This window comes from Scyliorhinus canicula, chromosome 4 (assembly GCF_902713615.1).
Source record: "Scyliorhinus canicula chromosome 4, sScyCan1.1, whole genome shotgun sequence".
Classification (NCBI taxonomy): domain Eukaryota; kingdom Metazoa; phylum Chordata; class Chondrichthyes; order Carcharhiniformes; family Scyliorhinidae; genus Scyliorhinus; species Scyliorhinus canicula.
The window spans coordinates 157,529,863-157,544,574 of record NC_052149.1 but is presented as its reverse complement, the minus strand read 5'-3'; the positions used below and the strand labels follow the sequence as shown (position 1 = coordinate 157,544,574).

At 42.6% G+C, this 14,712-nt stretch overlaps 1 protein-coding gene across 5 annotated transcripts in view; it reads right to left on the bottom strand.

The window, feature by feature from the left end:
- Positions 1 to 209: 209 nt before the first annotated feature.
- The window catches only part of fam193b (family with sequence similarity 193 member B), a 137,127-nt gene continuing 122,624 nt past the window's right edge, over positions 210 to 14,712 (bottom strand). For 4 of the 5 annotated variants that reach the window (XM_038795433.1, XM_038795430.1, XM_038795432.1 and 1 more), the window contains 5 exons: positions 14,482 to 14,712; positions 10,988 to 12,134; positions 5,570 to 5,647; positions 4,894 to 4,975; positions 210 to 2,670 (listed from right to left, as the gene is read on the bottom strand). In XM_038795433.1, coding sequence (XP_038651361.1) covers positions 2,577 to 2,670; positions 4,894 to 4,975; positions 5,570 to 5,647; positions 10,988 to 12,134; positions 14,482 to 14,712 — 1,632 coding nt within the window. In that variant the 3' untranslated portion in view covers positions 210 to 2,576. The remainder of the gene's footprint in view (positions 2,671 to 4,893; positions 4,976 to 5,569; positions 5,648 to 10,987; positions 12,135 to 14,481) is intronic. The other variant, XM_038795431.1, reaches the window with a different exon arrangement.

The window sequence follows — 14,712 nt, the reverse complement described above, 5'->3', positions numbered from 1 at the left end:
GCAACATAAACAGGTCAAACAACCAAGACGCTGGATCTTATAAACAAAACAAATATAGTAAATACTACGGTGGGTGATGCTGGCATGCATACCCTGGCGATGCAACAAGTATGAACTGTTGACAGCACTGAAAAGTAGAGTATGAAATAAGTAATCTGTTACAATGTGAATCCAACCACAGTCACTAATACACAACAGAAAAGTTTTAATTCAGTTTCCATCACATTGGTGAGGACTTTATTTAATCTTCACATAAAATGAACTTTACAACGATTATAGCCGATTTATTTTACCAAGAGTTATTGAAGTAGATAAAAACACTTGAATATAAAGTTTTTTGTCAGTCTGCAATGTGCAGATGTGCATTAAACACTCTGCACCCGACACCACTATACACAAGATATTTACAATGTGGTTTCTAAACACATATATAAAGTTTATTGTAAATGATCAATTTCCATTCAAGTTTGAAATTGACCATGATATGAAAGTGGATCGGCCACTACAGGTTATTTATATATATATGTATTTATATATATATATATAAATAAGTCACCACTACACACTCCAATATGGTGGTGTAGTAGGAAGCCTTTAACTTACAGTATTACACACTGCAAAATGTGGTCTATTCCATGACTTACGGAAGATACCAACCAGCTGGTTGTCATCATTAATTTCAGCAGTTAATACTTACTCGCCATGAAGATACTACATGGCCCACATCTTTTCCTTTCTTTCTTGCAATTGCAATCTTATACTTGGCTGGCATGTGGCAGCAATTCAAGGAATGGGATTGATTAAAAAAGGAAGTGAGAAATAATTTTAGCATCACGTTTACAGGAAATAGCTACGGTCATCAGATTAAAAGTGTGCTCAAATATTGGCGGACATAGGCAGCACCTGGACTGAATGCAATTTAAATGGGCTTGTGATCAAGTGTCTGATCAATGTACAGTTAATTTGGTGTACGAGAGCAACACTGCACCACAATTGATTGGATGATCGCACAAACTGAAGGCAAGCTCTATTACCCCTATGCCGTAATTCAAAATAGTAACTGCAACTTTTCCTTTTAAAGATATAGCTTTTCCATATTTGCTCATCATTTCCAACCACAGTAGATTGGCAACACTGGAGTTTCAGATTTCAGATTAACCAAGTTATTTGCACAGATAACAGTTATCAGAAATTTACGCTCCAAATGGACTGACAATCCTTATTGGTTTGGTACCAAAAGGTGCTTTAAAAAAGATGGTCATTAAAATAAGAAATGTGCACTTTTAAGTTTGTGCTGTAATCAGGGGAAAGACAGCTTTTAACTGGGATAAAATGCTGAAGTAAGGCTTTCAATTCAAGTATATGACACTGACCAATAATGGGCACATTGCACAATTAATTACAGTGCCATTAGCCTCAAACCATTTTTCTTTATGGCATACTATTTGAGTTTTCAATTAACTTGTCAACAGTATTAGCTGGGTAATATACCTAAAGACAAAGAAAAAGGGTCAGAATATTTCACTTCAAAGTTAATTTGAAGTGCTGGTTTTACTGGGGACTACAGCAATTTCTATCTCTCATCATTACTCAATTTCATCAGGGTTTCAAAATGAAGCTCATTTATGTACTTATCCAGGATAACAGGTGGCAAACAAGAATCTAGATGTCAGTTTTGAAAGTAATGATGGAGACTTTTCTCGCCGCCCTTTTTATTTATTTTTAATTCTACAAATACGCATAAGTGTCCTAGTTTTAGAGTTGGGAAGATTATCTGTGATAATCAAAAAGCACTTCACTTATTCTCCCAGTTAATTACAGAAAACCCAAAGGTATCGATTGTTGTCTTTGCTGTATCGCTGAATCATGTAGCAGATGACCACTACATCTACTGGCCACCTTTACAGCCCTTCTCACAAAACATTGCCAAACTCATACTTGCCATACATTTCTTGCCACTGGGGACTAGGTAAAGCTACATTCATGGCAGTGCAAAATTTGAGAGTGAAGTATTTTATTTGATCTTTCTGCTGGCTGATTTTGCTTAGAATTAAGAGTACAATATTCTGCTAAAAGTCAGTCCCACAATAGTTCACAGGTACAAGAGATACATTTCAACCGCTTTTGTAAGTGCCATGAAACTTGTCCGCCTTGTCTTATTGTCTCTTTGACAGACAAAAATAAAATCCTACTTCACATTTCATCTGACTCTCTTTCTCCCCCCATCCCCCAAAAAAAAAACATTTAGGAAAAATCAATTGTCCATCTATAAAATTGTGTTATTGGTTACTACTGAAATTCAGACTTGCTCCACTGGTGTCAGAACTATGACAAACAATTTCTCACAATGACCATAAAGCACAAGAAACCAACCCAAGAGATAATTGTGCCACCCAGTTAGAAATGTGCACTCCTTCTGGCTAAGGCACTGGTTGTGGATGACATCGCAGCAAGTTGTTTATACATCACAGCAAATTGCTTTGTGTTGGGAGAGCAGGCCAATACCCATTACAGTAAGGAATGTGTTAACTGCAGGACAATTCCAGTTTCCGTGAGGCAGGAGTGTGGTGTCATCTTCAATGAGCTGTGTTTGGGCCCTTCTTCAGGCTAAAGTTAGACCAGTTTACAGAGACCTTTGGCCTTGTCTGCTTGGCAGAATCGAGGCAAAACCTACAAACGGAAAAGAAAACAAAAGTGTCAGAGCATCATAAAGAGGAAAATAATGTCAGGACCACTGTCAATATCAGCTGCTTCATTACATGAATGTGCTGCTCACAAATGGATTTCTGAAATAGCTCAACAAAAATGGGCAAACAAGTTAGAGCTTGGCAGTTTTCAACCGAAACAAGGATAAAAGTAATACCTCAATGAAGTGAAAAACCTCAGCCATGAAAACAGAAATGAGTAACAGAGTAACAATGTTCTAACACGGTCTAACAATGTTATAACAAGGTCTGTGAGGCACGTACCCACCCAATAGCAATCAATCGTGGCCTCAGTTTTCTATTTGTAATGCCTCTGCTTTTTTTTGTTAAATTATTCCTTCCAACATTGTAACTAAAATGTTTAATTGAAAAATCGACCCATTCTATTTCTTCCAATAATGTGGCTTCATTCTGGAATCATTAGGTTGAATTTTGGGATAAAATTCAAAAAGCTGCTGATGTGATCATCATTACATGCAAAAGTGCTAGCAACTTCAGGGGAGCACCGCGCATACACCTCAAAGTTGAGCCGCTGCGGTACGTCATTCTGAGCTGCTCCAAATTTAACTCTGCAATGTTAACAGGGGAAAATGGCAATGGCGTGAATTTGGGGTAATTGCCTACCTATACCCAACATTTGCCACCACAATATATTACGGCAGGTGTTTCAAGGTGGAAGAAACTGCCTATGTCAATTTACAAATATTTAATACGGATTGGTTCAGGAAGGGGGACTTCAACTTTCAAAATGGCTGAGATGAGATTCTTCAATTCTCCTCAAATTTATCAACTTTTTAAACATGATCCTGAATATTTATCTGACTTCTTAAATGATTAATTTTCTATGACTAATCATTTATCTGACTAAAATATTGGTTGAAATTTTTATTTTGTTCATATTTATTATAGAACTTTAAATTTGTTTGTACACATACGGCACTGTAAAAAAAAGACTACTAAACAATTTTTTTAATTTTCAGGGCGTAACAGCTCCAGTCAACTTTGACAGATCCCATGGGGTGGCTTCTATCCACTGTACCACATGCTCTGTCCTTTATCTTCACTTTACAGTATGTGGCAGAGCTATGTCAGGACCCAAGTCGTCCTGTCATTCCAGTGAAATTCTCATCAGGAGTTTTGTAATAAGTTAGCTTGGCCCTTCAGGAAGTGGTCAAAGTCACCTCTTTGCCACTGACCGTAATTATGTGCCGTTGCTTATGGTTAATCAGCAGCCTTATTGATATGCTAATGACTATTCATATTAGCAAATTCCTCTGACCTGTGCAAATGTGCAGAGAGGACCAGCAAGCACAACTCAGTGCCAGCATTGCTTATCTGCAAGGAAAATGCAGTCAATGAACTGGAGTGTGGGAGTGAGCTAATGGGCGTATGAATGAAGTAGACAGAGAAGGGAAGAAACTCTGTGCAAAGAAGACACATGTGTCAGAGAGAAAATGGCTCAGTGCATGGCACAGGGGAAAGAGAGGGAGATAATATGTGAGGACTCGCATATGAGAGACAGAGATGTATCGGGGTGAACACATGCATGAAAGGGTTAGAAGCCAGCCTAGACTAGGGAGACAGAGCAATAGACAGCGTGGGGGGGCTAAGGGAGGGAATATACCCACGTACTTCAGGCAAATAAATATGATGAAACGAGAATGTGGAGGTAAAGTGTGAAAAATCAAAGAGCATGGGGTCGAAACGGGGTGGAGGGGGGCATTCGAGCGGGCGGGTGGTGAAGAGGAGCGAGCGAACCGGAGGGGAGAGAAAAGAGGAGGGCGAGAGGAGCAAGCCAGGTTGGGGTCAGGGGGCAGACAGATGAGCAACCCAGGTGGGGATAGGGCAAGCCAGCCAGGTGGAGGGAGGGCAAGCGTGGGGGTGGGGGGTGGGGGGGGGGGAAGGAGCAAGCCAGGTGGGGAAAGGGCAAGGGAGCCAGGTGGGGGGAGGGCGAGTCAGGGGGAGAAGCAAAGTGTAAAAGCAACTACAGCGCTTTTTTAAAAATCTGTAAGCAATGTCACAAGGTATCAATTCATAACAAATATGCAGATTAACTGGATGCTTTTGGTAATTAGGACAGCAGAAACTGATTTTTCCTTTCTCACGGCAAAACATTGAGATCAAGTTTGCCCCTGTCCTAATCTCTGCTGAATTCTTACACAAATCAGTTTATCCTCTCTTTACTCACCTCTTAAAATGTTCCACCTCACGGTCTGTCTCATCCATCTCCACGCTGTCAAGATCAATGTCTTTGGGGAGAAACACATCATCTGCAAGAAGAAAAATGCTACTCGGTTAGAATGCACAACTCAAATGCTGAATAAACTCTATAATAAAACAAGAACAGTTAAATTTTCATTTGACTTGGCTAACACGCACTAGCTAAGTTTACCAAAATTCAGAAAATTATTACATTCCTATCATATTGCAGGTGTTTCAGAGGAACTAAGGGCACAGCCAGCAGAATCAACTGCAATGCTCGCATAATTATTTCACATAGCTGTGACAGCAGTGTGAGGCCTGCTTATTCAGTGGCTGTGGAAATTTATCGATCAATTTATCAACATAATCGGACAACTGTTAAGTCATCGATAAATTGAGGAGGTTGGTTTTAGAAGTAGTACACAAATGAAAAAGGTTTGTTTGAAATCACTAGCTTTCGGAGCGTAGCTCCTTCATCAGATGAGTCACCTGATGAAGAAGCTATGCTCTGAAAGCTACTGATTCCAAACAAACCTGTTGGTCTTTAACCTGGTGTTGCAAGACTTCTTACTGTGCCCACCCCAGTCCGACGCCGGCATCTCCTCATCACAAATGAAAAAGTTAAGGACATTCAGAAACTCATTTTATTGGCAATCCCTTACCGCTATGTTTGGCTCTTGGAGTACCAGAGGAAGCCAGCACGTTTTCCTGACCTTCAGCATGTTCATCAGTTCTGTGTACTAGGGATATTAAAACAGCACAAAAATTACTCAGGAAATATCACTGACACTCACTTCATAAAATCATGACAATGCACTTTTAACATGCTACTTTGGTTATTTCCCTGCACCTATCACCTTTAAAGGCAGGTTCGAGGTGGGCCCATACCACCACAAATGTTAATGGTACAAATGGTTTTTGGAAGGTACTAACTTCCAATTAAGGTAACCAGTTCTACAACTTTGTCTGCTTGTAGGTAAGTGTCAAACTCCACTTAACTGTATTGTTTTAGATTATAATGGAAAATATAATTCAAGCATTTATCCCCATTGTACAATAGGATAAAAATGTGAATCTGAGCCAATTGTAAATAAAGTCTCAATTTGTTTGGCCATAAACCTTGTATCATTAATCATTAAATGAATGATGCTGCAGCTGATTACATTCAAAAACAAGCAATCTGGTACACTGCATTCCACCTATTATTCATACCCCTTTATGCACAGCGCAGAAACAAATTTCAAGATACCATGATTTAAATAGGGATAGCTTTCATTTGGTTATTTAGCTTCAAGTATATTACACTTATAAATTTCCACCTTGCATTTCTCATCACCAAAACATTGGCAAAAACAGAATGACTGCATTTATGCTCGATGAAACAATGACCATACTTGAACCATAAATTTCTATAAGTATTTGCACCCATGGAATCCCTACTGTGCAGAAGGAGGCTATGCACCGGTCCTCCAAAAGAGCACCCTACCTAGGTCATCCACACCCTAGCCCCGTAACCACATAACCCCATCTAAACTACACATCTTTGGACTATGGAAAGAAACCGGAGCACCTGCACGAAACCCACAGGGAGAACGTCACCCAAGGCCGGAATCGAACCCGGGTCCCTGGTACTGTGACCCGGTAGTGCTAACGACTGTGCCCCAGTGCGCCACTTTTCCCTCAACAAGTCAAATCCAGCAAGCGACATTCCCACTAGACTAGCATTGTAAGCAATAAGGCCACATGTTTACATGAAATAAAACTTAGCACCTTGCATTTATTGATGTAGCAAAACCTTCCACAGTGCTGCATAAAGAGGTAGTCAAAACAATGAATTCTCAAAAAGGAAATGTTAGTCGGGTGACCAAAACTGCCAGCTGTGCTTAAAGTTAATAAGTCGCAAGGATACAGAGGGAGGCAACGGTGGAAATTGCGACAGTGCTGGCCATATACTTCCAAACCTCCTTCCACATGTGCATGTCAGAGGACAGGAGAAATGGAAATGCAAAATAAAGTCATAAGGATAAGCCTGGCGACTACAGGCACGTAACTTTAATCTCAGTTTTGGGAAAGCTTTGATATTTGATTTGATTCTATTATTTTGATGAACGGATTGTTAATGAGGCAAACGTGGTTGGTCCAGGATACATGACCAAAGAGCATTTTTTTTAAATATGGATATTGCATTCCAAACGCAAACTTGATCTTCTCCAGACTTAAAAGTTCATACAAATCCCCCAACCATACTGGGACCCCCGGCAGCGTTGCCAACCTCCAACTCGGTAGGATTCACTGCTGGGTAATCAGAGAGGCGAAGGCTACGACATCGGCCCCCTGTCCCTCCAGTAGCTCCGGAAAATTCAGAACTCCCAAAATCGTCCCAAGGACACAGTGACATCCTCACCCCCACTATTCTGACAGGGTCTCAAAAACTGCTGCCCAGAAACCCCCAACCCTGTATACTCCTAGAACACGTGAGCGTGGTTCACCAGCCCACTCCCATATCTCTCCTATACATCCTCCACCTCTGGGAAAAATCTACTCATACAGGTCCAAGTCAGAGGAGCCCAATACACCACCTTGAACTGTCCAAGACCCATCTTAGTACTGGATGAATTTGAATTGATCCGGTGGATTATTTCACTCTAGGCACTCCACCAAAGCTCAATCCCCAATTCCGCCTCCCATTTCCACTTTAACCCTTCCACTGGCCTCTTCTCAGTCTCCAAAACCCACCCGTAAATATCCCCAATCTGCCCCTTCCCAGCTCAACCGGAATTAACAGCATATGCTTTGGCAGCTCAGGGATCGAAGGCAGCTCTTTACGTGCAAAATCCCAGACCTGAAAATATCTAAATTCACACCCCTTTGGCAAGTCAAACTTCTCCTGCAATTCCTCTAGCCCCACAAACCTCCTCTCCACGAACAGGTCCCTTACCCACTCCATCTCTTCCCATCAGCTCTCCTTCTCCAAGTTTGCCACCCAAAATTAGTGGAGTGTTTGAGAGCGTCAACCCATCTACCCGCTGCCCTTTCTGCAAAAAGGTCCTCCAAATCCTCGGCATCTTGCCTGCTCAAAAAAAATTCCCAAATTACATTATCTACCCTCCAGAAAAACATCTTAGGAAGGAATGTAGGAAGAGACTGAAAAATAAATAAAAACCTCAGCTAAACGTTCATTTTCACGGTCTATACCGTCCCCACCAGACAGTGGCGGGGCATCCCACCTCTTTAATCCCCTTTGACCCTCTCTACAAGACTGGCCAGGTTTCATTTATGCATTGTGGCCCAATCATGGCCCATTTGAATACCCAGATACCAAAACCTTATTCCTGGCCACCTTTAATGGCAGGGCTCCCAGATTCGCACTTCTCCTCTGGGCATTCACCAGAAAAACCTCACTTTTTGCCACTTCAGTTTATACCCCAAAAATGCACCGGATTTTCCCAGCAGGTCCATTATTTTCCCATACACTCCAGTGGGTTTGAAACATACAACAATAAATCATCAGCGTACAAGACACCCTATGCTCCCTACCTCCCCTCATAACGCCCTTCTACTGCCTGAAAGCCCACAGCGCCATCATCAATTCAAATAACAATTAGAACAGCGGCATCCCCGCCATGTTCCCATTTTTAGCATAAAATATCCCCAAGTCATCATGTTCATCCGCACACTCGCTGTGGGGGATGCATACAACTATACCCACGAAACAAACATCAGTCCAAACCCAAACCTCTTCAGGACCTCAAACAGGTACCACCATTCTACCCAGTCAAAGGCCTTCTCCACATCCATTGATATGATAATCTCCGACACTCTACCCTGTGACGGAGTCATTACTACATTCAACAGCTTACTGATGTTGCTTGACAACTGCTGCTCCTTAACAAATCCCGTCTGGTGCTCCAAAACCACCTCCAGTACACACCCTCCCAACTGCCTCGCCAGCACCGTAGTCAAAACCTTCACGTTCATGTCCAGTAGGGAGATGGGACTGTAAGACCCACACTCTGTCGGTCTTTAATCTTCTTTAGGATCAAAGAAATAGAACCTTGCACAAGTGTGGCCAGCAACTCCCCCTCACCAACGGCTCATTATACATAGCCAGGAGATGGGGTGCCAACTCTGCCAACAATTATAAAATTCTACAAGAAAGCCATGCCGCTCCTGGTGCCTTCCCTGGTTGCATCAACCCAACACATTTCACTATCTCCTGCAACTCCAATGGTGCCTCCAATTCCGGTCTTTTCACATTCTCCACCTTCAGAAACACCAACACATCCAGAAAATGCCCCACATCTGCGCCCTACCCCCGGGGCTCAGATCTATACAGCCCCCAATAGAAGGCCTCAAATGCCTCCTGGATTTTTTTCCAGCATAATCCCTCACCTGTGCAATTTTTTGTGCAGCCGTCTACTGCCTCAACTGATGGGCTCGCAGTTGACTAGCCTTCTTCCCATACTCATACTCGGCCTCCATTAATCGGGGAAGCTGACCCACCGCCTTGCCCATTGTCAGCCGGTCAAATCGCCCCTTTTCCTTTCTGCCAATAGCTCCCGAGTAGCGCCCCCCCCCCCCCCCCCCCCCCCCCGAGTACCTCCGATCCACCTCTACAACAACATCCACCAATCTCTCGCTCTCCTCTCTCACAACTTTACCCCTGTGGGCCTTAAAGAAATAACTTTCCCCCAGACCATCCGCCTTCAATGCCTCCCAGAGTGTGGGTGCAGAAACCTCCCTGTTCTGATTGAGCTCCACCTAATTCTTTATAGCTAATGCCACCTTCTCGCAGAACTTTTTATCTGCCAGGGGCGCTAAATTAAACCTCCAGCCTGGTCTCTGCACCCTTCCTGTTTCAAAACTCTTGTCCACAACATGCGGCGCATGGTCCGAAATTACTATCTCTCCGTATTCCGCCTCCACCATCCCCGACATCAGTGCACTCCCGACCACAAAGAAATCAATACAGGAGTATACACAATGCACATGGAGAAGGAGTACTCCCTCTCCCCCGGATGTCTAAAACTACATGGATCCACCCCGCAACTGGTCTATAAATATCCCCAGCTCCTTTGCTATCCCGGACCTGACCATTGACTTGGGGCTAGATTTAACCACCCACACCAACACACCATTAAAATTGCCCCCCCAATACCAGCTAAAGTAATTTGTCAAGTAATGGGAGGATCTGGGGTTTTTCTCACGCATTATTTTAACAAGTTTCAGATTTCTGTCATAAGCCAAAATAAGCTGAGACAAATGGGCAGCATGGTGGCACAGTGGTTAGTAATGCTGCCTCACAGCACCAGAGACCTGTGTTCAACTCCACCCTTGGGTGACTCTGGAGTTTGCACATTCTCCTCTTGACTTTGTGGGTTTCCTCCAGTCTCCCCCCACAGTCCAAAGATGTGGTTAGGTGGATTGGCCGTGATCAACGTGTGGGGTTACAGGGCTAGGGCGGAGGAATGGGCCTAGGTAGAGTGCTCTTTTGGAGGGTTGGTGCAGACTTGATGATCGAATGGCCTCCTGCTGCCCTGTCGGGATTCTATGGTTACTATTATAACTGAAGGACAATACATCAAGACCCGTAAATTCTGGTCATCAAAATTAACAGCCAATGCCATTTGCAAAATCAGGAGATACAAGCACCATCTCTCATCATGTTCGCACCGTTATAAAAAAAGTAAACAAAAAGATACCAGGGAAAGATTTCAAGGCTCTCACTGATACTTTAAACTCTTCCCTTACAGGTTTAACGGCCTAATTGTTTCCACTTTATTACATTTTCCATGGCTATCAAGCAAGGCATGATGGATACTTTGCTCCCTTTACATCTTTCATCTTTTTCGTCAGCTGTTAATGATAGCTGCTACCACTGGGTTTCTTCCAACAATGTGCATATTCCTGCTCTCTGCATTTAAATGTTGTGTCATATAACATGCTGTCACTTCAAACATCTCCACATAGGCAAAGGTCCAGATCCCAGGTCTGTTCACTTTAGAATTTCACTGGTTACCCATTTACTTAGTCACAAGACCTCTTGAAAATTTAAAACAATTCCATGATTAAAAACCTACCAATGCAGTTGTTGGTCTTGTCGTGTTTCTTCTTTTTTCCCTTCTTGTTCTTGCCTTTTGACTGAGACATGTCAGTTGTCATTTGCTGGTCTTCCTTGATTCCTCGTGTTTCAGAGCCTTCCGCCTTCTCAGTACTTGAAGTTTTAGTGTTACATTTCCTGTCTTCACCAGTTTCAGCGTTGCCAAGAGCACTGGCTCCCTTCCACTTGCCTTGCCTGGGCTCATCGCATTTGGCAATCATGGTCTTTGAAGTCTCTGCTGGCTTGCCATCATGATTCTGGTTTGTCTTGTGTTTGGCAGTAGGTACATGCTGTTTGGAACTCTGAATTTTGGGAGCTGTGGAGTGTTCATGCTCTTTTTTTGAAACCACGGTTTTGCCCTTGGTCTCCTCAGAAGTCTGTTGTTTAGGCTGCCTTGGCTGTCTCCCACTTCTAGATGTTTGCTGTGTCACTTTCGACTCTGCAGTTGGTTTATGCAGCACTACTGCACCAGCGTCCCCCAGTCGTAGTGTGGAAATATTTTCAGCCTTTGAAGGCAACAAACTGTTGCCCTTTGACTTCTTTCCTAATGGATTTTCCAGTAAAACCATATCAGAGCCATTGTGCTCTTGATTTGTGATGACTGTGTGCTTATTTCCATTTAACAAATGATTCTGCACAATCCCTGGTGTTGTTAAGGACAAGTTCAAATTGAGTTTTTGATGGTCTATTATTCTGGTTTCTTCTTTATCCATGATGCCATTGCTCTCTATCAGTAAGCCCTTCTCCACAGATGTCAGCTCTGGAAAGTCATCCTTGGGCAGATCACATAGACTGAAGTTTGCTTTGATGGAATCTCTGATCCGATCTTTAAGCTGCTCCAGTCTGGTAGTTAAGATGCTGCTCACTCGCTGCAATTCCACCTGGTGCCACAGCTCTTGCTGATTCAGTTTCTCTTCTATGTCATCCTGAATATGCTGGTTGAGCTTTGAAACTTTCTCCTCTATATCCTCTTGGACATGCTGGTTGAATATCAAGACTTTCTCCTCTATACCCTCTTGGATGTGTTGATTTATGACAGAAACATTCTCCAGATCCTGAATATGCATTGTAGATGGATATGATTTCTCTGGTCGTTGATCACACACCTCTGAACGGGCTTTCTCCTGCTAGAGCACAAACATGAATGAAACATTAAAGTCAAGCATGCACTTTGTATCAGCTGCATAATTAAAATTAGATGTAAACTCCAGGCTGGAATTTCAATAGGCATTTGATACAAATGTAATAATTTGTACCAGTGCCTATTTAAATTGTGGAGGACTCCAATGCAAATGAACAAATTGCACTTCTGTAACACTTATGTTAATGTGGGAAGACCACCCAAGACATTTCACAGAGCTGTAAGGAAAATCTTTATTAAGCCACAGTGAGCGATTAGGAAGGATGATCAAAAACTTGATCAAAGAGGTGTGCTTTAAGAAGAATCTTAAAAAGGGCAGCGATGTGGCGCAGTGGTTAGCACAGCTGCCTCACAGCACCCAGGTTCCAGATTCGATCCTGGCTCTGGTCACTGTCCGTGTGGAGTTTGCACATTCTCCCCGTGTTTGCATGGGTCTCGCCCCCACAATCCAAAGATGTGCAGGGTAGGTGGATTGGCCGAGCTAAATTGCCCCTTAATTGGAAAAAAATAATTGGGTACTCTAAAATTTATGTAAGAAAAAGAAGAATCTTAAAAGGAGGTAAGGGATGTAGAGAAGTTGAGAAGAGAAATGTAGTGAAATATAGGTTATTGAAAGCAGTTGCCAAAAGGTTGGCAAGGACAGCTGTGTGCACATGTAGAGGAGTCTTACACAAATGTGCACAGAATGGAGGTTCAATGCAAATGAGGTTTGCAGTGTTTTTTTTTTTTTTTGTTTTTTTTAAAATAAATTTAGAGTACCCAATTCATTTTTTCCAATTAAGGGGCAATTTAGCGTGGCCAATCTACCTAACCTGCACATCTTTGTGTTGTGGGGGTGAAACCCACGCAGACACGGGGAGAATGTGCAAATTCCACACGGACAGTGACCCGGAGCCGGGATCGAACCTGGGACCTCAGCGCCGTGAAGCAACAGGGCTAACCCACTGCGCCACCGTGTTGCCCAAGAGGTTTGCAGTGTTAGGTGAGATGAGAGAATGGAAAACATTATGGACAGATTTACAAACAAGAATGGAAGTAACAAATGAGGATATTTGTTATGGGCAAGCGGGAGTGATGCACAATTGTTTACAGATTGTAGAATGTTTGCAAGTTGAACATTTTACGTTTGTATTACAGGAAAAAGAAATTTGGTCCCAAAGTACTTATTTCAAGCAAATACTCCCAATGAATCAAAACTACTTTCAAAGTTAAAACAGCCTCATGCACAGCTAGGTATAATTAATCAAGTCTCAGCAAAAACAAAACATGTCAAGGCTTATATCAAATTAAAAACAATTTAGTTCAAAGCAATTCAAGATAGGAGTGAAATAGCAGCGAAAGCGAGTTTAAAAAATAACAATCACAATACTTTTACAGTTCACTTCTGACAATTGTCATATTTGTGATGTGAAAAAAGGAAGGGCTCAATACTCAGAAGACAGAATAAATTTAAATGAAGGAATTAAAAAAAAATATTTAGAGTACCCAATTTCTTTTTCCAATTATAGGGCAATTTAGCATGGCCAATCCACCTAACCTGCACATCTTTGGGTTGTGGAGGGAAACCCACGCAGACACGGGGAGAATCTGCAAACTCCACACAGTGACCCAGGGCCAGGATCGAACGTAGGTCCTCAGTGCCGTAGGCAGAAGTGCTAACCACTGCACCACCATGGCTCCCAAAAGGAATTTTTAATTAGATTAATTTCTTAGCATTAGTACAACCTCAAACCAGCAAGTCCTGACTCCTGCTCAGTCAATAACTTGGGTTGGGTGGCAGACTTAGCAACAAACATCTTATTTGTTCCTCTTCTAACTTGAAGCAAATCCAGGCTGCAGGGTTGAAACTCAAGGTACCAATTTCTTGGCCTACCTGTGTTTACACAGCTGTTGTAGGATTGCTACAGCTGTTGTAGGATTGCTACAGCTGTAGGAATAAATCTCTACGAACACCAATTTACAGGTCCTTTTGGCACAGACTAGCTAACGCAGCTGAATTATCCAAGTGTGCCCCACAATAAAAAGATCTAAAGGGCACATAAACAGGATTCTTCTATGTAAGCAACAACCAATCGTCCTTTTTTTTAAAAAAACTTAAGAGTACCCAATTCTTCTTTTTTCCAATTAAGGGCAATTTAGCACGGCCAATCCACCTACCTTGCACATCTTTGGATTGTGGGGGTGAGATCTACGCAGACGAACTCCACCAGGATAGTGACCTGCGACCGGGATCAAACCCAGGTCCTCGGTGCTGTGAGGCAGCAGTGCTAACTACTGAGTCACTGTGCCACCCCAATCTCACATAGCCAGCAAAACAAAATAACAAAGTGTACCTTTTTCTGCTTATGCCGTGCCCTTTTGGCTGCTTTGGCACTGTTGACTGGTTTCTGTTCTGAGCTGTTGATGTAGTTTAACAGATCTTCAACATTCCTTTCATCTACTGGTGGTTCCCGGATGGACCCATTACTTGATTTTTGTGGGAGCTCCTCCTTGCGTTTCGTCAGCCGCGTCCTTAGTTTCTCCCGGATTTCAGTGTAATTTCTACTCGTTGGAGCTGCAGGAGG